At 60.1% G+C, this 24,332-nt stretch overlaps 6 protein-coding genes across 6 annotated transcripts; 3 read left to right on the plus strand and 3 right to left on the minus strand.

Annotated features, from left to right (window-relative positions):
* Positions 1-94: 94 nt before the first annotated feature.
* Positions 95-5,437, minus strand: EHS24_001496 (uncharacterized protein; the record flags this gene model as incomplete). Its single annotated transcript, XM_028617287.1, has 2 exons — positions 95-5,142; positions 5,206-5,437. 2 exons carry the CDS (start codon positions 5,435-5,437, stop codon positions 95-97), a joined length of 5,280 nt encoding a protein of 1,759 aa, XP_028474594.1.
* Positions 5,438-6,984: 1,547 nt separating this feature from the next.
* BRR2 (DEIH-box ATPase) lies at positions 6,985-13,519 on the plus strand (the record flags this gene model as incomplete). The annotated part of the gene is made up of 2 exons (XM_028617288.1): positions 6,985-7,066; positions 7,119-13,519. 2 exons carry the CDS (start codon positions 6,985-6,987, stop codon positions 13,517-13,519), a joined length of 6,483 nt encoding a protein of 2,160 aa, XP_028474595.1.
* A 637-nt stretch (positions 13,520-14,156) lies between these two features.
* Positions 14,157-16,208, plus strand: EHS24_001498 (uncharacterized protein; the record flags this gene model as incomplete). Its single annotated transcript, XM_028617289.1, has 7 exons — positions 14,157-14,168; positions 14,228-14,364; positions 14,478-14,505; positions 14,554-14,774; positions 14,829-14,970; positions 15,030-15,951; positions 15,991-16,208. The coding sequence occupies 7 exons, from the start codon at positions 14,157-14,159 to the stop codon at positions 16,206-16,208; spliced, it is 1,680 nt and encodes a 559-aa protein (XP_028474596.1).
* Positions 16,209-16,495: 287 nt separating this feature from the next.
* On the minus strand, positions 16,496-17,470 carry EHS24_001499 (uncharacterized protein; the record flags this gene model as incomplete). The annotated part of the gene is made up of 2 exons (XM_028617290.1): positions 16,496-16,725; positions 16,828-17,470. The coding sequence occupies 2 exons, from the start codon at positions 17,468-17,470 to the stop codon at positions 16,496-16,498; spliced, it is 873 nt and encodes a 290-aa protein (XP_028474597.1).
* Positions 17,471-17,750: 280 nt separating this feature from the next.
* EHS24_001500 (uncharacterized protein) lies at positions 17,751-19,476 on the minus strand (the record flags this gene model as incomplete). The annotated part of the gene is made up of 2 exons (XM_028617291.1): positions 17,751-18,763; positions 18,813-19,476. 2 exons carry the CDS (start codon positions 19,474-19,476, stop codon positions 17,751-17,753), a joined length of 1,677 nt encoding a protein of 558 aa, XP_028474598.1.
* Positions 19,477-21,071: 1,595 nt separating this feature from the next.
* Positions 21,072-22,972, plus strand: EHS24_001501 (uncharacterized protein; the record flags this gene model as incomplete). Its single annotated transcript, XM_028617292.1, has 3 exons — positions 21,072-21,262; positions 21,312-22,149; positions 22,205-22,972. 3 exons carry the CDS (start codon positions 21,072-21,074, stop codon positions 22,970-22,972), a joined length of 1,797 nt encoding a protein of 598 aa, XP_028474599.1.
* Positions 22,973-24,332: the final 1,360 nt, after the last annotated feature.

Consider the following 24,332-nt stretch of genomic DNA (forward strand, 5'->3'; position numbering starts at 1 on the left):
GAGACAGGAAAGGAAGCCCTCGATAAAACGAAAAAACAAAACACTGGTGTCTGCGCGACACATCGACGTACTCTCTCTCTCTCTCTCTCCTCCCTCACATACCCCGGCCTCGACCGCGGAACCCGCCGCGACCGCGCCAAGGTGGGCCTCCACCGCGGTCGCCAAAGCCGCCGCGCATGCCAAAACCGCCGCCGCGCGGAGGGTATGGTGGTCCACCACGAAGGGGAGCGACGGGGGACACAGGCCCGCCAGACGCGTTCGCACCGGAAACTGGGCCAGCGCCGGGACCGCCCCAGCTGCCCCGTGGGCCTGTCGGTGGGATACGAGGGCCGGTAGGCGGTGCGCGAGGGCCATAGCTGGGTGTGTGGTGGGGAGGGCCGTCACGAGATCCAATGGCCGGGGGCATGTCTGGCAGAGGCATGGATGGGCGGGGCGGGGTCTGTGCTGGCAGTGGGGGGCGGATCGCCAGCGGGCTCACCGCGACGTCGTTGTCGGACTGACGGGGCACGTACGACGGCGATGGGTGGGGAGGGCCGCCGCCGGCCGAGCTGGGAGACTCGTCGTGGAGCGTGCGCGGGACGTAGCTGGGGCTGGGACGGGGCGCAAACGAGGGTGCAGGCAGCGGGACCGACTGGTTGGGGAAGTAGTCGGTGCGCGGGACATAGGCCGCCGAAGGGGTTGGGACCTCGGACGCAGGAGTTGGTGCGGTCGGGGTGAAGGGGGTGCCGAGCGGCGTGACAGTGGTGGAACCAGCACGAGCCGAGGGGAGGTGCTCAAAGAGGTTGAGGCGCGATGGGTGGGTCGACACGGAGGGAGGGGCCGGTGTGACGTCGGCAGTCTCGACCTTGGCCTTGACTGGCACCTCCTCTGTTGGCCTCTCGGGCTCCTTGTCCTTTTCCTTGACCATCTCAATAGGCGACTCGACCACGGGGTCCTCGGGAGGCGCGATGGGGTGAGATACCTTGCGAATCTTATGGCTGGCAAGGTATTCCTTCATCGATACCTTCTTGGGCGGAGGAGGCGTGGGTTCCTTGGGCGGGGGCGGGGGCTCCTTGGGCGGGGGCGTGGGCTCCTTCGGAGGCGGGGTGGGTTCCTTTGGTGGTGGAGTCGGCTCCTTTGGCGGTGGGGTCGGCTCCTTGGCAGGCGGAGTGGCCTCCTTTGGCGGAGGGGTAGCCTCCTTGGGGGGAGGTGTAGGCTCTTTGGGCTCAGGAGTCTTCTCCTTGGCAGGAGGAGCAGGTGCATCGGCAGGACTCTCGTCGACATCCATCGCTTCGTCGACCTTGGCCACAGGCTTCTCGGTGGGCTTGGGGGTAGCTTTGGTCAACTTGGTGGGTTTGGGAGCAGGCTCTTCGACAGAGGTATCAGGCTGGACCGTGGTGGTCTTGTCGGCAGGCTTGCCGGTTGCCTTTTCGGTAGGCTTGTCGATAGACTTGTCGGCCGCAGAGTTGTCGACCACCTGGGCCCTTTCCGTCTTGTCCTTCCTGTCGACCTTGCCCTTCTTCTTGTCGTGCCTGTCATGCTTGTCCGTCTTGTCGCGTTTGCTTGGCATATCATGAAGCTTCTCCGCCTTGTTGTGCTGCTTGTCGGCAACCCGGTCCTTGTCGCGCTTGTCTTTGACAGAGTCCTTGGTGGTGTCCTTGACAGCGTCCTTGGCAGGCTTGTCCTTGTCGGCACCGCGCTCGCTCTTGTCGGCCTTACGTGTTGACTCGGCTTTGTCGGGCTTGGAAGACGACTCGCTCTTGGGATCGGGCTTGGTGTCTTTGTCCTTGGACTCTGGCTTGCGATCACTTTTGCGAGCAGCCTTGGGTGCAGGCGTAACCACCTCCTCTTCGGCGTCCACGTCGTCATCGTCGTCGTCGTCGTCCACTTCCACTTTACGCTTCTTGGACGACGATGACGGCTTGGCGACCTTCTTTGGGGGAGGCCGAGCGGGGCGCTTGGGGCTGCGGACGGACGAGTCCGCCGTTGCTCCATCTGAGTCGTCTTCATCGCTGGATGCAATGACATTCTTGCGGGGACGTGGACGCTTGCGGTCCTTGGCAGCAGTGACACGCGCGACGGACCGGGGCACGGCCTTACTGACAACCTTGCCGGTGGGAACGAGGCGGGCACGAGACTTGGGCTTCTCAGGCACCTCGACGGGGACGGCAGGCTTCTCGGTGACTGGTTTGTCGGAACGCGACGAGCTAGCGCCGTGACTGGACGATTCGGCAGTGGGTGACAGCACGCGGCGACCACGGCGGACGGCGGCCGGGGGACGAACATCCTCTTCAGCAGCATCGGCCTCGGACTCGGCCTCAGACTGGGAGCGGACGATGGTGACTGTCGTAGCGTCCGACTCGTTTCCAGAGCCGATTTCGTCTTCGCCCTCCTCCTCAACAGGAGTTGCAGTGGCAAGAGGGACAACCTTGTCATCGCTGGGGAGGTCGATGGACGAGAGGGCAGAAGATGAAGGAGCAAGGGACACGGCTGTAGCAGTCTCCTTGGTCTCCTCCATCACGACATCCTCGTCTTGAGCGGCCTCCTCGATGGCGGGCTCGGCCTTGACGGGCTCCTCGGCGGCAGCAACAGTGTCGGGCTTGACCGGTTGAGGTTCAGGAGCAGCCTCGGGTTCGGCGGCGGGTTCAAACTTGAACGGGGCTTCTTCGACTTGCATGGCCTCGACTATCTCCATAGGGGGAGACTCGTCGTCGGTTTCGTCGGGATCGACGGGGTCGACGGGTTCCGGAACGGGCTCGACAATGGGCGCCGCGATGGGCTCGGAGACGGCCTCGGGAGTGGCGGGTGCCTCAACAGCCTTGACTGGTTCGGGTTCAGGACCAGCTGCGGGTACTTCGACGGCAGGCTCCTCAGCAGGCGTGGCGACAGGCTTGGGAGGCTCAGTAGGCTCCTCCACAACCTCGTGCACAGGCTGAGCGACAGGCTCGGGCTCGGGCTCCACGAGAGGCTTCACCTCTGGAATCTCAGGCTCGTCCACCTCAATGGCCTCATCCGCGGGCTCCTCGTCGTCCTGCTCGTCCTCATCTTCCTCTTGCTCGTCCTCGTCATCTTCTGACCCAGCGTTCTCAGACTGAGCACGCGATGCCTCCTCGAGGTCTTTGCTGGGACCAGCGCGCCAGACTTCCCACTCGCCAGACGAGCGATAACGGCGGGCCTTGGCGGCGGCAGCCTCCTCGAGCTCACGACGACGCCAGCCGCGGACAGCGCCAATGAGCTCGCCAATGTCGATAGGCTTGCGTGCACGCTGGCCAGAGACGCCGTGGAAGGCTTGGCCTGCCACGAGACGGCGCATCTGCGAGAAAGCGCAGTCCATAGTGACAGTACAGGCGCACGACTGGAAGGTGCCGAAAATGTTGGTGAGGATCGAGTCAAACTTGGTAGTGAGGAGCTCGACGGTCTCGGGCGGAATGACGGGCTGGCCGGCAGAGCTCTTAAGCGTCAAGTCGATGATGGTACGCAACGTGTGAACGACATGCTGGTCATCCCACTCCCAGCCCAGTACAACCTCTTCATTCTTGGCCAGGTCACGCGACGCAAAGATTCCAAAGCGAAGTTTGGCACACGAAGAGTCGTCGGCGCGGAAGAAAAGGGGGCGGATGACGGCGTTGGGGTGGCAACCATTACGAACAAAGCGCATCTCGCAGCCGTACGAGCGAGCATCAAGAATGAGGTTGACAGGAGGTCCGATCGAGTGCACGTAGGGCTTGGGCACACCAAGCGCAGCGTACTGATTGATAGGGTCCTTGCGGTACGACGCAGCGTCGAGAACCTCTCCACGGTACTCGCCGATGAATCCACCCGCGGCAATCTGGTCGATGGCAAAGACACCATAAATGGTGGGGCGCGGGTAGACCCCAGAGCTTGGCTCAATGTACTTTAGTGGCAAGTAGCAGGCCGACTCTTCAATGGGACGGATAGTCGTAGGCGCCTCAAGAGCGGACAGGTCGTTGCCGTTGATAAAGACGGGAGGGACTGGCGGAGCGAGAGCCGAAAAGTCGGGGGGAGACATGAGAGTGGGGTCGGGAGAGAGGCGGAGACCAGTGTCGGTGGGGGAAGGTAAACCTGAATCGTGGTAGGCTGGACGCGGGGCGGACTTGCGAGGTGGTGCAGTCTCGTCCTCTTCCACCCATTCGTGGTACAGCTGAGTCATGGCGTGGCGAGTGGCACGTCCTCGAATGACATTGTCCTTGAGAGGTGTGTACTCTAGCTCCCAAGGCAGGATGCGGAAATAGTCCTCATCTTCCTGGCCCGATATCAAGTTGGGATACGAGGAAGAGTCGTTTGTCTTGGAACGAGGTTTGCCCGTCTGGCTGCGTCGCTTGGGTTTTGTCAACGGCGGTGCCATCCCTGTGGGGTCCTTGAGAGGTTCTTCGCCAGACTCGACAGGAGTGGGTTCTGGTTCTCGGCGGATACTCTCTGTTCGTGGTCGCTTGGTTTTTGGTCGTGACTTCTTCTGCTCGACCACGACCTCCTCAACAGGCCTCACCACCACACCTCGGCGGGCTTCATATGACGCGCGGGCCTGCAGTTGCAGTGATCGTGCCATTTCAGCGCTAAAGGGCAGCGGTCGGGGATTGCACAGCTCGCACAGAAAGACCTCTGGTAGCAACGCGTCGTCGCGGAAGCCAAAGCACAGCGCGTGCTCCCAAGCATTGCAGCGCTCACAGAGGACAGTGAATCCGTCGTCTTCAGTGAGGCCACAGATGCAACGAATGACGGTATTGTCGGCGCCCATCCAATGCGGTGGACGTTCGTTGGCAGCGGGGTCCTCTGTCGACGTGTGCCGCGAGGGCCCAGCTACAGCATTGCGCTTGCGCTTGGGCTTGGCTGCTGGCTTCGCGGGAGCGTCTGGACTGGGAGCAGTCGGAGTAGGAAGACCGGAAGGGGACGAGGGGACCTGGGGCGGTAATGATGCGGTGCCGGCACGAACGACAGAGTTTGGCGAATCTTGCGGAGGGGTGTGAGGGTAGGAAGAGTGTTCGGCGATTGGTGGGAGAGGGTGGTCTGCGACGGCCGAGAAGTTAAGCAGCAGCGCCGCTGCTTCTTCGGACGGACCAGAGCCAGGAGGCGATGTTCGACGTGGGGGCGCTGGGGGCGTTGACAAGATGGCTGCTGGCAAGGGGCCACCGTGCGCTGTCGAGGCTGAGCGAGGACGTGTAGCCGCGGGCCCTTCTGCCATCCCGGGTTGAAACCCTCGAGCAGCACTTTCGCGCGAGACGTCGGCCACAGGGACTGTAGGTGCGTAGACATCGTCGACATCCATCCCTTCTCCACGGCCCTCGTCCTCAGTCTCGTCGCCACCATCATCAGCGTGCATGGAGACATCCTCCGCAGCGATTGGTGGTGGTGGTTGTGCATGGGGATGCGACCCCTGCACCGCCTGATCATCAACGGCGGCCGGTGCGGTGGGGAGCGCCCTCGTGTCCTCGCCACTCATCTTGGCCAGGCAGCCAATAGATCACGGGCGAGGCGAGGCAGTGTCGCGGGTGGCAGCGAGGAGCGGTAACGCTACGGCGCTAGCTGGTCAAAGGGATGGTGCGAAAAGGAGTGTTGCAGATGAAAAAAGCGCGCAGAGCTGGGGGACAAAGTCAGCAAAGTCGAGGTTCTTGTTGACGCCTCTGTGTATGTATCTCACCCACTGGCTGTGGGTCGTTATGCTTGGTGATCTAGGCGCTGGGTTACCAGATTTGTTAAGTAGCCGCACAGATGTGCAGGATTGATCACAGGGAGAGGTGTCGAAAGGAAGGACGTAGGGGAGGGAGTCCACGAGTGCACCAATAAAGGAGTCCCGGGAAGGTTGAAGGGGTGGTGTCGACGTCCGGGGGTTCAGAGCCGACTGAGAGAGGGGGGTATAGATGGCGCGGCGCGCCGTGGGTGATGGCAGTGAGGATGGTGTGGGCGGATGAGGCTGCAGACGGGGGGAAATGTACGCTGTAGGGGCAGGAGGATGGCGAGAGGACGTGTCCGGTTAGGTGGCGAACACGAAAGAGTGAAAGACGGGGTGGAGCTGTGGACTAGCGAGGCAGCGTGTTGTTGCACACGTTTGTGCGCCTGGTGCTAGCCGTTGCGTCCTTTTGGTAGGGCGGGGAGGAGGGGAGGGAAGAAGGGGGGGGAGGGGAGGGTGGCGGGAAGCCGGATTGAGTTGGATGGAAGAAAGAAGTGTCTCAAGAGTGTCTACTGTCGACGATGTGCATGTTGGATGCGGGCGGTTCAAGTGTGCACCCACACCACCACCACACCGCCATTACAGTCACCATTACAGTCAAGCGCCGGCCATTAGAAGCGGGAGTAAATGCCATCTAGTCCGCCCGCCCAGGTTGGGTGTCACGCGCCAACACGGGCTGGCGGCCGCGGCGGGGAAGAAAAAATTCACATGTCGTAAATGCGCTGACGCGCGCTCCCTCCTCTCTCTGCGACAACAAACCTTGGCTCTAACCCAAGGACGCTGCTTGTTACATTGCACGCAGTCACACACATCCCACACCAGCGTATGCGATGCACCACGGTCGGTCAGCCTGTACTGCACAACACGGTCGCATTGCGATCACCGACCACCGCACGATGGATGTATTATGGACAGCGCGTCACCCACCCGCCGCACACAAGCTGCCCACGGAGGCAAAGACCTCTTCCACGTTTACGTAATTAGCTTGGCAGATGGTTAAATTAATAACGTGTATATTTGTATCACCGCCTGATTGATTGCTCTCCAGGACAGGACAATGATCCGCGCGCCTTGTTCAGAGCAGTTACTCAATAAACACCTCCATCCTTCCACTCTCCCTCCAATCGCCGCTACATCACCAGTCTGGCCAGTCTCGGTCCATCCACGCGCCAGATCGTTCCCCAGGCGCTGCGGTACGACCCTATCCGAAAAAGCCCCTCCAAGGGCCGCCATATACCCCGTTCTATCATCCATTTCCGCCACCTGGTCTTTACCACCACCTTCCATCGCCCTTCCTACCGTCGACTCTCTACTTCACGATGTCTGGCCAACAGTCTGGGAAATCAGCCGGAATGGAAAAATTCGCGTACTCTGCCATGAGTAGCTTGGTGGTCCAGCAAGGTCAGTCCTCTCAAACACGCACAGAAAGAGCGCTTTAACTGAATCCACGCAGACCGCTCCGTGATCCGTTCCAGTGAACCCACTGGCCAGCCTGAAACGCTTGTTGGCCGCATCAATGTCAAGGACATGGGTTCGCGCGTGCAGCGTGAGGCCCCCAAGGACCTCGACAAGAAGAAGGCCAAGGCGCAGGCTCTGTCACAAGCGGACGCGGTTGAGCGCAGTATCCGCCGCGCACAGGAGACTTCGACCGCGCGTTTCGGCGCTGCCGACGTGCTCGCCTCTGTGGCCGAGATGGAGGGCCTGCGATACCGTCCACGGACAGTCGAGACCAGCGAGGTCTACGAGCTGTTCCTGGGCCTCGTGCATAACCAGCTCGGCGACCAGACCTCCGAGGTCGTGCGCTCGGCCACCGACACCATTCTGGAATCGCTCAAAGACGACGACCTCAAGGAGTTTGACCGCCGTAAAGAGGTGCAGTCCGTTATCGGCCCCGTCACCGAGGATGCCTGGTCTCAGCTTGTCAATTTGAGCAAGAAGATTACCGACTATGTGGACGATGAAGAGGCTCCCGCAGGCGATGACCGTGAACGCGCGGTTGACGCCGAAGGTGTTGCTGTGCTCTTCGAGGACGACGACGATGAAGGCGAGGAGGAATTCGAGGTCAAGGCTCGTGATTCAGACGACGAGTCTGATGATGAGGAAGACGCAGACGAAGACGCAGACGCAACCGGCGATGACGAGCCCATGGACGAGGATGACGCTGTCGTTGTTGGCCGCGAAGCGGCTCAGCAAAAGGAAAAGTCTGACCGTGTTTCGCCACACGATGTCGATGGATTCTGGCTGCAGCGTCTCATCGGCCAGTACTACCCCGACCCCGTCCAGGCTGCCGACTACACTACCCAGGCCCTCGAGCTCTTGGGAAGCGAAGCCGAGCTCCGTGACCTCGAGAACGCGCTCGCAGACCTGTTCTCGTACGAAAACTTTGACCTTATCGCCACCCTCACCAAGAATCGCGACGTCATCGTCTGGTGTACCCGTCTTGCGCGCGCCAGCGACGACGAAAAGGTAGACGTGGAGGTGGCCATCCGCGAAAAGGGCGTGGGATGGATCATCCGTGACCTCCGCGGCGGACGCAAGGGCGGCGACGACGCCCCCGAGACATCCGCTGTCACCGTTCCCAACAAGGCCACGCTGGCCCCAGGCTCGGTTGCTCAGCCTCAGCGTGTCATCGACATTGATTCTCTCATTTTCTCCGAGGGCGGCCACCTCATGTCCAAGAAGAAGGTCAAGCTGCCCGAGGGCTCCTTCAAGCGCCAGTTCAAGGGCTACGAAGAGATCCACGTGCCCGAGCCCAAGCGTCGCGAGCTCCAACCCGGCGAGCTCGTTTCGGTCACCGCCATGCCCGAGTGGACCCAACCGGTCTGGCAGAGCGTCAATGCCACCAAGCTCAACACCATCCAGAGCAAGGTCTACCCCATCGCGTTCGAAACCAACGAACCCATGCTTATTTGTGCGCCCACTGGTGCCGGCAAGACCAACTGCGCTGCCCTCGCCATGCTCCGTACCATCGGCCAGTTCCGCGACCCGGAGACTGGCATCATTGACCGCGACTCGTTCAAAATCATCTATGTCTCACCCATGAAGGCATTGGTCCAGGAGCAGGTCACTGCTTTCAGCAAGCGTTTCGCCGCTCTCGACATTCGCGTGGCCGAGTTGACTGGTGACTCTCAGCTCACCAAGCAACAAATCTCGGAGACCCAGATTATTGTCACCACTCCTGAAAAGTGGGACGTCATCACACGCAAGGCCACCGATACGTCGTACACCAACCTCGTGCGCCTCATCATTGTCGACGAGATCCATCTGCTCCACGACGACCGTGGACCCGTGCTGGAATCGATTCTGGCCCGTACCATTCGCCGCATGGACCAGACCCACGACGAAGTCCGTGTCGTCGGTCTTTCGGCCACGCTGCCCAACTACAAGGATGTTGCGGCCTTCCTTCGCGTCGACGTCAAGAAGGGTCTCTTCTACTTTGACGCATCGTACCGTCCCGTCGGCCTCAAGCAGCAGTTCATCGGTGTCACTGAGAAGAAGGCCATCAGGCGTCTCCAAACCATCAACGAGGTCTGTTACGAAAAGGTCCTCAACCAGGCCGGCAAGTCGCAGACGCTGGTGTTTGTGCACTCGCGCAAAGAGACTGCCAAGACGGCTAAATTCCTCCGTGACATGGCCATGGAGAAGGAGACCCTTGCCCAGTTTATCAACCCGGAGGGCGCTTCTCGCGAGATTCTCATCCAGGAGTCCAATGATGTCAAGGACCTCAATCTCAAGGACATTTTGCCGTTTGGTTTCGGTATCCACCACGCCGGTATGACTCGCGAGGACCGTACCACCGTGGAGGACCTGTTCTACGACGGCCACATCCAGGTGCTCGTCTGTACTGCCACCCTGGCCTGGGGTGTCAACCTGCCGGCCCACACCGTCATTATCAAGGGTACACAGGTGTACAATCCCGAAAAGGGCCGTTGGTCCGAGCTGTCCCCGCAAGACGTTCTCCAGATGCTGGGTCGTGCCGGTCGCCCGCAGTTCGACACGTTTGGTGAAGGCATTATCATCACCAACCACGGCGAGCTCCAGTACTACACCTCCCTCATGAACCAGCAGCTCCCTATCGAATCGCAGTTTGTGTCGCGAATGGTCGACAACCTCAACGCCGAAATTGTCCTGGGTACTGTCCGCAACCGTGACGAGGGTGTCCAGTGGCTCGGCTACACGTACCTCTACGTGCGTATGCTCGGCTCGCCTGCTCTCTACAATGTCGGCGCCGACTATCTCGAGGGTGACTCGGCTCTCATCCAGAAGCGTGCCGACCTCATCCACTCGGCCGCTGTGCTCCTCGAAAAGGGCGGTCTTGTCCGCTACGACCGTGCTACCGGTGTGCTTCAGTCGACCGACCTGGGTCGTATTGCAAGCCACTACTACGTCACCTACTCGTCCATGTCGACGTATAACAAGCACCTCAAGCCCAACCTCGGCCTCATCGACTTGTTCCGCGTCTTTGCGCTGTCCAACGAGTTCAAGCTTCTGCCTGTGCGCCAAGAGGAAAAGCTGGAGCTCGCCAAGCTCCTCGAGCGTGTCCCTATCCCTGTCAAAGAGAGCGTCGACGAGCCCGTTGCCAAGGTCAATGTGCTGCTTCAGACGTACATTTCGCAGCTCACGCTGAGCGGTTTTGACATTGTCACCGACATGGTCTTTATCCAGCAGTCGGCTGGCCGTATCCTGCGCTCCATGTTTGAGATCTGTCTGAAGAAGGGTTGGGCCCAGCCCACTCGTCTCCTGCTCGACCTGTGCAAGATGGTCGAGCGCCGCATGTGGAAGTCCATGTCGCCCCTCCGCCAGTTCCCTCGCGTCCGCCAAGAGATTATCACCCGTGCTGAGCGCAAGGAGTTCCCCTGGTACCGCTACTTTGACCTCGACGCCGCCGAGCTCGGCGAGCTGGTTGGTCTGCCCAAGTCGGGCCAGCTTATTGAGTCGCTGGTGCACAAGTTCCCCCGCCTGGACCTCCAGGCCCACGTGTTGCCCCTCACTCGCTCGCTGCTCAAGATCAACGTGACCATCACGCCCGACTTCCAGTGGGACCATGACATCCACGGCCACACCCAGGCGTTCTGGATCATGGTGGAGGACGTCGACGGCGAAAAGATTCTCTTCCACGACTCATTCCTCCTCCGTGAGCGTTTCGCCACCGACGAGCACTATGTTACCATCACCGTCCCCATCTCCGAGCCTGTCCCGCCCAATTACTACATCTCGGTCATCTCGGACCGCTGGCTCCAGAGCGAGACTCGCCTCCCTGTGTCGTTCCAGCACCTTATCCGCCCCGAGCCCTTCCCGCCTCACACCCCGCTCCTGGAGCTCCAGCCCCTGCCCGTGTCGGCGCTGCACAACAAGGCGTTTGAGGCTCTCTACCCGTTCGACTCGTTTAACAAGATCCAGACCCAGGTTTTCCAGGCCTTGTTCACCACCGACGACAATGTGCTCATTGGTGCGCCCACGGGTTCGGGCAAGACCTTCTGCGCCGAGTTTGCCCTCCTCCGTCTCTGGAGCAAGCGCGACCCTCCTCGTGCTGTGTGTATCGAGCCGTACCAGGAAATGGTTGACCTGCGCGTCGCCGAGTGGTCGGCCAAGTTTGCGCCTCTTGAAAAGGAGGTTGTCGCCCTCACTGGCGAGGCTACTGCCGACCTGGCACTGGTCCGCAAGGCTGATATTGTGGTCTGCACGCCCAGCCAGTGGGATTTGCTGTCGCGCCGCTGGAAGACCCGTAAGGACGTCCAGTCGATTGGTCTGCTCATTGCGGACGAGCTCCAGCTTATTGGCGGTGACGTTGGCTCGACCTACGAGGTTATCGTGTCGCGTACCCGCTACGTCTCGCAGCAGACTGGTGTCCCCACGCGTATCGTCGCTTGCTCCGTTTCGCTGGCCAACGCTCGCGACCTCGGAGACTGGATTGGCGCGTCGTCGCAAAACGTCTTCAACTTTTCGCCGTCGGCCCGCCCCTTGCCTCTCGAGGTCCACCTCCAGAGCTTCAACGTGCCCCATTTCCCGTCGCTCATGCTCGCCATGGCCAAGCCCGCCTACCTCGCCATGATCGAGCACGCTGCCCACCGCCCAACGATTTGCTTTGTTGCCAGCCGCAAGCAGACCAAGCTCACTGCCAATGACATTTTGACATATGTTCTCGCCGACGACGACGAGCAGCGCTTCCTTAACGTCGACCCCGAGGAGCTCGCTCCTCACCTCGAGCGTCTCGAGGACCGCGACCTGGCCGAGGTGCTCAAGTACGGTATCGGCTACTACCACGAGGCCCTCAGCAAGGTCGACAAGCGTATCGTCACGGCTCTGTTTGAGAGCGGCGCCATCAAGGTGCTCGTTGCCTCCAAGGACACTGCGTGGTCGCTCCCTGTGGCCAGCTACATGGTCATCATCATGGGTGTCCAGAGCTTTGACGGCCAGGAGCACCGCTATGTCGACTATGCCATTGCCGACGTGCTGCAGATGATGGGCCGTGCGTGCCGCCCGACCATCGACTCGTCCAGCCGCTGCATCCTCATGTGCCAGCAGACCCGCAAGGACTTCTTCAAGAAGTTCCTCAACGAGGCTCTCCCCGTCGAGTCGAGCCTTCCCAACTACCTCCACGACCACTTCAACGCCGAGGTGGTGGCTCGTACCATTGAGAACAAGCAAGAGGCCGTCGACTGGTGCACATGGACGTGGTTTTACCGTCGCCTGTCGCAGAACCCTGGCTTCTACAACCTGCAGGGAACGACCCCGACGCACATTGCAGAGTACCTCTCCGAGCTCGTCGAGAACACTGTCACGGACCTGGAGCAGTCGGACTGCATCATCGTGCAGGACGACATGGACTTGCTGCCCAACAACTTGGGTATGATTGCGTCATTCTACTACATCTCGTACGTCACTGTCGAGACCTTTTCGGCCTCCATCAAGGACACCACCAAGCTCAAGGGTCTGCTGGAGATTGTTTCGTCGGCCCACGAGTTTGAGACTGTGCCTATCCGCCACCACGAGGACTCGCTCCTGGAGCGCATCTACGGCCGTGTCCCCGTCAAGGTCGCCAAGCCCGACTTCCACTCGCCATACTTCAAGACGTACTTGCTCCTCCAGGCCCACTTCAGCCGCATGCACCTGCCGCCAGACCTTGCTATTGACCAGGCCGCGATCCTCGGCAAGGTCACTGGTCTCCTGTCGGCGTGCGTGGACGTCATGTCGTCCAAGTCGTACCTCAACTGTCTTGGTGCCATGGACCTGTCGCAGATGTGCGTGCAGGCCATCTGGGACCGCGACTCGCCCCTCAAGCAGGTGCCCTACTTTGACAAGGACGTGCTCGAGCGCTTCAAGGACGCCGGTCTCGACTCGGTCTACGACATTATGGAGCTCGAGGACGACCAGCGTACCCAGCTTCTGCAGATGAACGACCGCCAGCTCGCTCGCGTGGCCAAGTTTGTCAACTCGTACCCCAACATTGAGGTGTCGTACGAGGTGGAAGACGCCGACTCGCTCGACAGCACCACCCCCGTCACCCTCAACGTCACTCTTGACCGCGAGGCCGACGAGGAGAACCCCGACGACATGGCCGCCGACGCGCCGCACTTCCCCCACCGCAAGCTCGTGCAGTGGTGGCTCGTTGTGGGCGACGCCACGTCCAAGAACCTGTACGCCGTCAAGAAGGTTACCGTTAAGGCGCGCCTCGAGGCCAAGCTCGAGTTTACGCTCCCTCAGGGCCAGCACAAGCTCAAGCTGTACCTCATCTGCGACTCGTACTCTGGCGCCGACCAGGACTTTGACCTGGAGAAGCTTACGGTCGTCGAGGGTGACTCGGACGACGACGACGACGACGATGACTCGGACGATGCGATGGATGAGGACTGAGGAGAGACAGAAAGAGGGAAATCAGGTAGAGCAGATCGTGAACCGTGTAACAACACATTGCATGCAGCAATTGCTAGAGCGAGAGAGCGAGACAGTGGTACAGTAGAGTGGCCACAGTGGCCGGTGGACGGAAACGAGGGCCTCAACAGGGTGGCCTGGCGCTTACCTCGAGACCATCCCCGGCGGAAACCCCCACTTTGTCAAAAAGGAATTTTGCCGGCCAGGGACGGTATTCCGGGCGGGCCATGGTCCGAGAAATCGGTGCGAGTCGACAGTCCCTTTGCACCCAACCCCGCAGCAGCAGCAACGCACGCGGTGCAGGCCGTGCGGGATGAATAGTGTTGAGTGCTGGAATCGGTGGTCAATGTGGAACCTGCATGAATGTGCGGTGATACACGCTCGTGTGCATGTGTATGTGTATGTATGGCTGCGTCTTTCTGTAAGAGACCGAGATGATGGGCAAAATGCGGCACCCAGCCGCGGATATCCGAGCAGACGGCCAAAATGTTTACTGCGCGCGTCGCTCCGGAGCATCCCGTTTTGCGAAATTGGCATCGTTCTGTGACTTTGCTTTACCCCACTCCCTCACTCTCCCCCGGACGCGACCACCCGCCCAGCCCCCAGCCCAAAACAAAACATGGCGTACAAGGTGGGCCATATGACTGCTTGCTTGCTGGCTGGCGCCCAGTACTGACACTTGTCCCGCAGGACCTTCTCGACAAGACTCGTTTAAAAGCCGCCGCTCCCAATGAGAGCAGTGTAACTGAAGAGAAGATCCAGGCCTCGTCAGACATCGTCTCCGAGGCCTCTACCGTTCCCCCGCGGTCCTTAAGCGTTCCCTCAAGGTGAGTTGGGTCGTGTGACAAGAACAAACACTGACAGCAGCCCCGCCATGTGTACGTGTAGCCCACCGGGGAGCCCTCTCCCTCCCTTGCGAGCTTGCTGACTGATGGTTTAGGCAGATGATTGTCATCGGCGGCGTCATTGTGAGTCGACGCCACGACCTCCTCTTCTAGCTGTTGCTGACGCGGCAGGGTACCGGTCTATTCCTTGGTACCGCCAACAACCTCAAGAATGCCGGTCCGGCCGGCTTCCTCATCTCGTACTGCATTATGGCCACCCTGCTCTACTCCGTCATGGTGGCCATGGGCGAGATGATCGCCGCCTTCCCCATCGCCGGTGGACAGTTTGCCCTCGCTGGGCGCTTCTGCTCCCCCGAGCTCGGTTTTTCTATCGGTTGGCTTTACTGGTATACGTGAGTGTGGCGCCAACAACCCGGCGATCGGGTGGCTGCTGACCAAGACTCCAGTTACATTGTTCTTCTCCCCGCCGAAATGTCTGCTGCGGCCGTCATCATCTCGTACTGGACGCCGTCGGGCAAGGGAGACGCTACATGCACCTCGGGCGTGTGTAACAACGCCATGTGGGTGGGCCTAATGCTCATTGTTGTTGTGAGTGGTGGCCCAATACGTGTGCGTGACCGAGCTCTGTTCTGACTCGTGGCCACCAGATTGGCATCAACTTCATGGGCACTCGCGCATTCGGTGAATGCGAGTTTTGGGCAGCCTCCATTAAGGTCATCACTATCGTTGGCCTCATCATCGCCGGCATCGTCATCACTGCCGGCGGTGGCCCCAACCACGAAACCATCGGCTTCCGTTTCTGGAACGAGACCGGTGGTTTCGTGCAATACGACGACATACCCGGATCCTGGGGCAGGTTCTTGGGCTTCTTCGCCGTCCTTATAAACGCCGGTTTCGCCTTTATTGGAACTGAGATTACTGCCATTGCCGCCGCCGAGACTGGCAACCCCGGCAAGTCGGTCCCTCGTGCTATCAAGACTGTGTGGATCCGCCTTGCCCTGTTCTACATTGTCAGCGCTCTCCTCATCGGTATGCTCGTGTCGCCCGAGGACCCCTCCCTCAACCTCGCCTCGACCGCTGCCAAGAGTCCGTTTGTCATTGCCATTACGTCGGCTGGCATCAAGGTGCTCCCGTCCATTGTCAACGCCGCCTTCCTGACCTCGGCCTGGTCGGCGTGTGTCGCGCACATGTACGTTTCCAGCCGTACCCTCTACGGTCTTTACTCGCGTGGCGCCACCCCGCGCTTCCTTGACCCCTACCTCGGCAAGCTTCGCAAGAGCGATGGCCTCCCCTGGGTGTGCGTCTCGGTCAGTGCCGTCTTTTCGACGCTGTCGTTCCTCGCGGCCACCAGCAACGCGTCGGCCGGCACTGTCTTTGGCTACTTTGCCAACATGACTTCCAACTGTGGTATGCTCTCGTGGTCGGCCATCTTGTTCACCGCTATTCGCTGGAACAAGGGCCTCAAGACCCAAGGCATCGACCGCAAGACCCTTCCTTACCTTGCTCCCCTCCAGCCGTACCTCTCATACTACGGCTTCATTGTTACGATTGTGGTTGTATTCTTCTCCGGTGAGTCAAAAGTCGGTTAACATGTCGCTGACGTTCAAGGTTTCACTACCTTCATGCACAAGTTCGACACTAGCAGCTTTATCACCACCTACTTTGGTATCCCCTTCTTCCTCGTCCTCCTCCTCGGCTACAAGTTTATCAAGCGCACCAAAATGGTCGACTACGACGACATGGACTTTGTCACCGGCTCGTCGCAGGACATTCCCGAGGAACCCCGCGAGCCAGGCTTCAAGGGCTGGCTCAAGGCCAACGTGTAATAGAGTGCACTTTCCACCTGGGGTGCGGATGTGTACTCAACTGTTTATCGTTAGGTGGCCCCCATCACGGTCACGCAACAACATCATTATCCATTAGCATGCAAATCATGGTACCTCGGAAGGAGTGAAGGAGTGTCTGGAGCACGGCATGCGTTAGCGACGGCCCGGAACTGTGGTTTTGATCTAAAGAACACTTTCGCTCTCCTTCCTATCCTTCATCGCTTCATTGCCCTCGAGCCAGAGGACCAGTGTCAGGACTGTACAACCGCTCTCCGAGCTCCTAACAACTACTTTGGCACCGCAGGAAACTCGAGGTTGAAGTGCTCCCCGATACGATCCCGCAGCGCCTGGTCCTGCTCCTTGGTGTGCCCGTAGAGGCCCTTGCCCGTCTTGGCGCCGAGTTCGCCCCTCTCCACGGCCTCGCGGATGGCTGCGGGCGCCTCGGTTACGTTCGAGAGCAGAGGGTAGAGCTGGGTCATCACGGCCTGCCATATGTCCAGCCCCGCGGCGTCGACGACTGGTGGGTGGAACGGGAAGAAGACAGGGACGCCCAAGTGGAAAAGACAAGGACGAGGACCGGAGTGTCAGCGACGTAGCGAGAATCCACCTTTGAGCATACCTGTCATTGGTCCAGCCGCGGCCCAGCGCGAGCCCAGAGCGCCGCGCACGATGAGGTCGATGTCTTCAAAGCTCGCAACACCCTCCTCGGCCAAGGCAAACGCCTCGCGGTACATTGCGGCCTGCAGGCGGTTGGCGACGAACCCAGGCACCTCCTTGCGGAGGATGACGGGGAGCTTGCCGGCGTGGTCGAGCATCGCGCGCAGGGTCTCGAGCGTCTCTTCGCTCGTGTGCTCTGCGGGGACCACCTCGACCAGTGGAACGATGCGTGGATGGTTGAAAAAGTGCGCGATCGCGAAGCGTTCGGGAGACGACAGGCCGGACGCCAGGAGGGACGCGGAGAGCGAGGACGTGTTGGATGCGACGATGCACGTCGCGTTGATGGCTGAGATGGACGCGTACACGGCATGCTTGGCAGCGAGGTTCTCGGCAATGGCCTCCATCACCACTTGCGCGCTGCCGACTGCCGTCGCCAAATCGGGGGTGGTTGCAATGCGCGGGAACGCGGCCTTGAGCTCGGCAAGGGCGTCGGCGCGCACGTCCCACGCGGTGACATTGTGGCCAGCGTCTGCGAGCAGGCTCGCAATGCCGGCGCCCATGAGGCCGACGCCTAGAACAGCAATGCGCATGGGTTCAAAGGACATGCTGGCGTCAGTTGAGGACAGGGGAACTGGCTCACTCTGGGGATGGAGCAATGTGGTAGATATGGGAAGTGGAGAAGACCGCCGGCAACCAAACAAGAAACCCGGTCGGCAATCTCCGCGGCCACTACAACCGGCCCGATGCACCCGCCGTCAGCACACTCTCCAGGCCTACTCTGAAGCACAGCGTGTCTCAACGTGCAGCTGTACATTACATCTATCCATGCATTTACCTAATGCGCAGGTCCTATACGCCCTTCCATGCAATATGCGACGTCGACGTCTAGGCAGCCTTGCCGTCGACAATAATAAACTGCCACGAGTGCTTGCGGACAGTGTGGGAGCGCTGTGCCCACTCCGCGGCCGAGTACTCGGTGACAACAGGCTTGAGCTTTGTGGGCTCGTCCCACGAGTTTGCGGCGGTCAGGTCGTCCGAGTACATCTCGTGAACGGTGACCTTGTCGACCTGGACTCCGCCGACGATGAGGTCTGTGGCGTCCCAGTCGAGCGAGGGGTGACGGTTCATGACCGACATGCGGACCGACAACTTGTCACCGTCCTGCTTGGCCATGGCGCACATGTCAATGTAGCGGGGGTTGCAGTGGACCTGCTGGATGAACAGGGGCCAGGTGAGGCCGTCATAGTAGTCGGGCATCGACGGGGTCTGGAGAAGGTGGCCGTCGCGCATAAAGTTGGAGAAGAGCTGGAGGGCGTAGAATGTGCACTGCTTGAGGATAGCGTCGGGCTTGGTGAGGATGGGGGAGATGACGTTGCACGACTGGGCAATACAGGCAATCTCGACATCGGCCGACTGGCGAACGAGCAGGTTGAGCCATGCGACAGTGCCGAGCAGGTCGGTGTAGTCGTAAATCTGCTCCAGACCCTCGTCGGGGCGGGCTTTGGTCTGGTCCCAGACGTTCCACTCGTCGTAGCAGATCTTGACGTCCTTGGCAGGGACACCGCGCTGCGAGTTGTCGATGTTGACAAGGTCAATCAGCGACTTGCAGATCTGGATACCCTTCTCGGGTGCCGCTGGACCAAACACGTTCTTCTCGTAGTCGTTGCCGGGGGCAGTGTAGAACTCGTGGAAGAGAGTCGAGTAGAAGTGGAGCGAGTGCATGTCCACGTAGGGGACGACGTGCTGGAGAACCTCGCGGTCCCAGTCAGACCAACCAGTCTCGCCTGACGAGATGAGCTTGATGGTGGGGTCAACAAGCTTGAGGCCGTGGGCCCACTGCTTGGCCATCTTGCCGTACGTGTCGGCGTCGACGTTGCCAACCTGCCAAGGACCCCACACTGTAGACTGTCAGCGTCAAGTCCCTTGGTGTACGTTCACACGACTTACTCTCGTTGCCGAGACCCCAGTACTTGATGTTGTAGGGCTCGTCACGGCCAGTGTTCTTGCGACGGAGGTTGGCCCAGTGGGTGTCGCCGGTTCCGTTGCAGTACTCGACCCACGCGAGGGCCTCTTCGTAGGTACCAGTGCCCATGTTAAGGCAGATGTACGGCTCCCATTTGTTGGCGCGGCACATGTCGATGAACTCGTCGGTACCGAACTGGTTCGACTCTGTGGTGAGCCAGGCGAGCTCGACACGCTTGGGGCGCTCAGAGACGGGGCCAATGCCGTCCTGCCAGTGGTAGTTGGACACATAGTTGCCGCCAGGCCAGCGCATCATGGGAACAGCCAGCTCGCCGTCGGCAGCGACAATCTTGGCAACATCCTTGCGCCAGCCGGCCTTGCCGTCGCCCTGGGCATCGAGGAGCTCGGGGGGCGAGGGGGCCTTGGGGTTGTCGACAATACCACCGTAGATGCAGCGGCCGAGGTGCTCGAGGAAGCCAGAGTAGAGGAGGGGCGAGATGGTATCAGCCGAAGGGTCTGCCTTGATGCGCGCGTCAACGACGACGGGGACCTTTGTGAAAGCCTTGGTGTGTTCGTGGTCCTGGCGGAACGTCGACTTTGCCATCTGCTGCTGGAAGAACAGGTGCGGGAGAGCGAGCTTGGCGGCCATGGTGGGCTAGGTGTAGAGCGAGTCTCGGTGGGGGAGAACAAGAAAACGGGCCATCACCATTTTGTATACCCGCCGCCATGAGCAACAGGTAGAACGAACAGTATCAGTCGGCGCGAGACGCCGACCACCTGACCAGGGAACATCAAAGTCGGCGCCGGCTTTCCAACTCGGTGCCCGGCCCGGGTTTGGAGTGCGTCAGGTCATTAGCCTTACCTGGTACCATATGGCGTCGAGAGTAGAGCAAGTGGGTTACCTCGCGAGCACCCTCGCACGCTCGCACCAAAGCATCCTGTCCCGGACCGGCCAGAGATGTTGAAACCCCTTCGTTCATCCGCCCCGGCGGAGGTTGCCGATCGCCATGCGCTTGTATAGGCTGATGGAAGTGATTGACTGGGACATTTCCCTCTCAAGCAAAAAGGTGGGGGAGTCCTGCCTGGTCCGTCTCCTTGCTAGCTCGTGTTGTGCAAACCGCGTAACTCGGACTACGAACGATAAAGGGATATCTCCACTGGCCAGCGGAGATCCAGTGAGCCACTGGAGACCATCGTTTACAGCCGCCACTTCCCGTACCGAGACCGTGGAACCTTTGGAAGTCCACGCGCTCGCAAACCCGGTGCCCAGTGCGTCATAGCGATGTTACCCAAAGGTTACTTGGACACCCAGATGTTGCTAAGCAGCGGCTCGGATGTATCTGCCGCAAGTGCGGATAGGTGGCCCCACGGGGGGTGTTGTGAGCAACATGTGACCCCGGTGCTGGTTTCCCACCAATGAATACCGATCCCCTTAGCGTCAACTCCGTTCACAAACTGTCCTTCTGGGGGGTGGCAAGGTTGTGGGACGTGTTCTGCTTTGCGGCAGAGGTTGTGGGGCCTCTACACATCTCCGTGGAGACAGTGACGAGCCGCCGCACGGTGCCAGGAACAAGACCAGGCCTCTGACCAAGCAGGCCTGCACGGAGGCGTTATCCGTGTCTGCCAGTTTAACGGTTTCAGTCTGGAGCACCTTTTGACTCTTGTCTCGCGATAGCATTCCCGGATAGAACATCCACAGGCCGTCACTGGACCACGTAAGCCAACGGGAGCCCCGTCAATACAAAGGTGTTCAGCCGGCCAGCGGAAGTGGTCCCAGCAGAACCCCGCAACGATGAAGCTTCCGGATTGGCCGTCACCTGATGTGGTGTGCCGGGAATGTGCTCCGCCCCCCAGGAATGTCAGGATTTGGTGGTGGTTAAACGTCAGCAACCGTGGCGGCGGCAATCAAAGATTTGCCCAATCGGGCAATCACTTCCCATCAAACACCCAAAAAGCCGGCATTAATGTGCGGAAGTGTTTGATGGTCGCAGCATGTTGGCCGTGGCCATCTCGTCGCACCCGCTAGCTGCTAGCACATGACGCAAAAACCTGTTTGGCTTCCCCCCATCCCGCCAGCAATGTCCATCTACGCCAAAGCCAGCTATATAAGACGCCAGTCGTCCAACGACTCACACTCTCCACAGCCAGTTTCACTCCTCTCTCACAGACCTTCCCGCTCAACCCCTTCAACCGTTTTCCACTGTTCACTTTGCCACTTTCCCAGCTGTCTCAGCAGTAACCAACATGCCCGCTTTCCAGGACGGACACAAGGAGACTGAGGTTCCCACCGGAGCTTCGATCGAGACTGACGTTCTCGTTGTCGGCTCTGGTCCCGCCGGTGGTGCGGCTGCCCTCTTCCTTGCCGAGTTGGGTATCCCGACCATTATGATCACCAAGTACCGCTTCACTGCCAACACGCCTCGTGCCCACATCTCGTGAGTTCCGCACCAGATTGCCACTGTGGCACTGCTAACCCCTCTGCAGCAACCAGCGCACCATGGAGATTATGCGCGACATGGGCATCGAAAAGCGCGTCGAGGCCGATGCCACCGAGCACGCGCTCTGCGGTGACACCGTCTTCGGCACCTCGCTCGTCGGCGAGGAGATTGGCCGTATCCTCACTTGGGGTACCCACCCTGCCAGGCAGGCCGACCACACTCTGGCGTCGCCCTCTTCCATGTGCGACATTCCCCAGACCTACATGGAGCCCATCCTTGTTGAGACTGCCGCCAAGCGCGGGTGCCACAACCGCTTTTCTACCGAATACCTCTCGCACACGCAAGACGAGAACGGTGTCACTGCCAACGTCCGCGACCGCCTCACTGGACACGTCTACCAGATCAAGGCCAAGTACATGATTGGCGCCGACGGTGCGCGCTCGATCATTGCCCAGGAGCTCCAGCTGCCCACTGTTGGAAACATGGACATTGCGGGCTCGATGAACATCTCCTTCAAGGCCGACCTTGCGCAGTATGTTGAAACCCGCCCGTCGGTTCTCTACTGGATCATCCAGCCTGGCAGCAACATTGGCGGTATCGGTGCCGGTGCCGTTCGCATGGTTCGCCCGTGGAACGAGTGGATCGTCATCTACGGTTACGACATTACAAAGGAGCCTCCCAAGCTTGACGACGACGAGGCGAGGGACATTGTTCGCAAGCTTGTCGGTATCCCCGACCTTGACATTGAAATCACTGGCAAGTCGCTTTGGGGAAACAACGAGCTCTACGCCACACACTTCCAAAAGGGACGCGTCTTCTGCGCCGGCGACGCTGTCCACCGCCACCCGCCATCCAACGGCCTGGGCTCGAACACCTCGATCCAGGTAAGTAGGAAGAGAAGAAGAAGATGAGTCCTGTCCAGTGCTGACACCACATTAGGACAGCTACAACCTCTGCTGGAAGATTGCCCAGGTCCTCCGGGGCCAGGCCGACCCGAGCATCCTCGAGACCTACAGCGTTGAGCGTGCGCCCGTCGCCAAGCAAATTGTCACTCGTGCCAACAAGTCTGCTCGCGAATTTGTCCACATCTTCGAGGCCCTCGGTATCAAGCCCGGCATGAACCAAGAGGAGATCTCCAAGGAGATTGAGGAGCGCAAGGCCGACACCCCGCGCGGCTGCAAGAAGCGTGCCGACCTCGTCGCCGCGATGGACAAGAAGAACTACGAGTTCAACGCGCACGGTGTCGAGATGGGCCAGTTTTACGAGTCGGACGTTGTCGTCTCGGACGGCACGCGCCCCGTCAACGACCGCGACCCCGAGCTCTACTACAAGGCCACGACGTCGCCTGGCGGCCGTCTCCCGCACTGCTGGCTTGGCGCTGGTGAGCGCCACAACAAGTACTCGACGCTCGACCTGGCAAAGTACAACACGTACACGCTCTTCACGGGCACCACGGGCAAGGCCTGGGCCGCTGCGGCCAGCAAGGTCGCCAAGGCATTCGGCGTTCCGCTCACGTCTGTCGTTGTCGGCCCCGGCCAGGACGCCGAGGACCTCTACTACGACTGGGCCAAGCTCCGCGAGGTCAACGAGGACGGCGCACTCCTGGTTCGCCCCGACAAGCACATTGCATGGCGCTCCATGTCCATGAGCAAGGACCCAGAGGCCGAGCTCACCGCTGTCATGGGCAAGATTCTCGGCAGGAAGTAGAGGGTAGCAGTTTGTACGCAGTGTAGTTGGACGAAAAGTGAAGGTGGTCGCGGTAATGCCACATCCTGTATCGTTTGAACGCTACTGCACGCTGCACGGGTTTCAGAACAGGAAATCGCGGCCGCCACCTATCCACCGAGCCCCCGGGCCGACTGTAAGGGAGCAGAGACGATCGGAACCACGCTGCCGACGCGAGAACAAGCACCTCGAGCGATCCGAGTTTTTATTCATCAAAACAAACCCGGACCGAGGTGAGCGAGGCGCGTGTTTCGGAACGCGTCGCGGAAAGATGTCCCGGCCCGATCAGGCTCCCATCCGAGACTGCGGTGCAGCTTTGCCATAGAATCTGCGTGCGGGTTATCCCATGGCAGCCTCCACAAAACAGTACAGCCGGAGTTCGTGGATCGTGGATGTCTTTGACACAAGCCGCCACAGACACTGCGCGCCGATGTTCCTCTGTGCCTGAAGATCATACCACACGTATGTATCATCCACGCCAGACGCCAACTATGACCTTTGTGGCAGCACACTCGTACACTGACCTCCTCGAAAGGGCCGCGTCTTGCAGGCTGAACAAGCTCGTCCAGTATCCCCTCCGTACGCCGTCGTGAGCCGGAAAAGCGGCCACCAGCGTCCCTCAACCTCCGCGCTGTGGTTATTTGTGGACCGACCATGAAAACCTGGTTGCCGGATGCCCAAAACCGGCATACGCCTTCCCCAGTTGGAGCCCCTACGTGCCCACATGGACTGGCAGCGATGGAGATCATCCACATGCCTGGCCACCTGCACACCCTTGATCCCTTGAGCTGACTCGGGCCGGGTCCACCGAGCTGCGCTCCACATGAAGCGAGCAATGGAAAAAAGTGGGTTTTGTGGATTTGCTCTCGGGTATCTGCCCGGTTTTAGACCGCGCGCCGTCCGGCTTACCCCCGGATCGAACACTGGGTACACCCCACTAATTGACAACTTTTCTGTCCGTCGGTTTTCTCCTGCCAAAAGCAAGGTTGCTGTATGGAGCGTGCGGACGTGCGGGCATGCATCGTGCAAGTAGCCTTGAAAGTACCTTCAGGACGTCCTGGAGGTGCTGCGGAGGCGTGTTCCATGGTCGCGAGATGCGATCCCGGAACGCTCTATTCTCCTGGACTCGGGCCGGTAATCTCCGTCCAGCTCGGCGAACTTGACCGAGAACACCTCGTCCAGCGCTCGTGTGATGCTTTCCGTAGCCGGTTGGAGCGACAGTGGGTCTGGCAAATGTGACATGCGAGTGGTCAGCTGAGGGCGATTCCCGTTCGTGGCGCCCTCGACGTGACCAGGGGCCTTTTTGCAGGTGTGGACGCACATAGAACGGCTACGAGCGTTT

This window comes from Apiotrichum porosum (genome assembly GCF_003942205.1).
Source record: "Apiotrichum porosum strain DSM 27194 chromosome Unknown scaffold_10, whole genome shotgun sequence".
Taxonomy (NCBI): domain Eukaryota; kingdom Fungi; phylum Basidiomycota; class Tremellomycetes; order Trichosporonales; family Trichosporonaceae; genus Apiotrichum; species Apiotrichum porosum.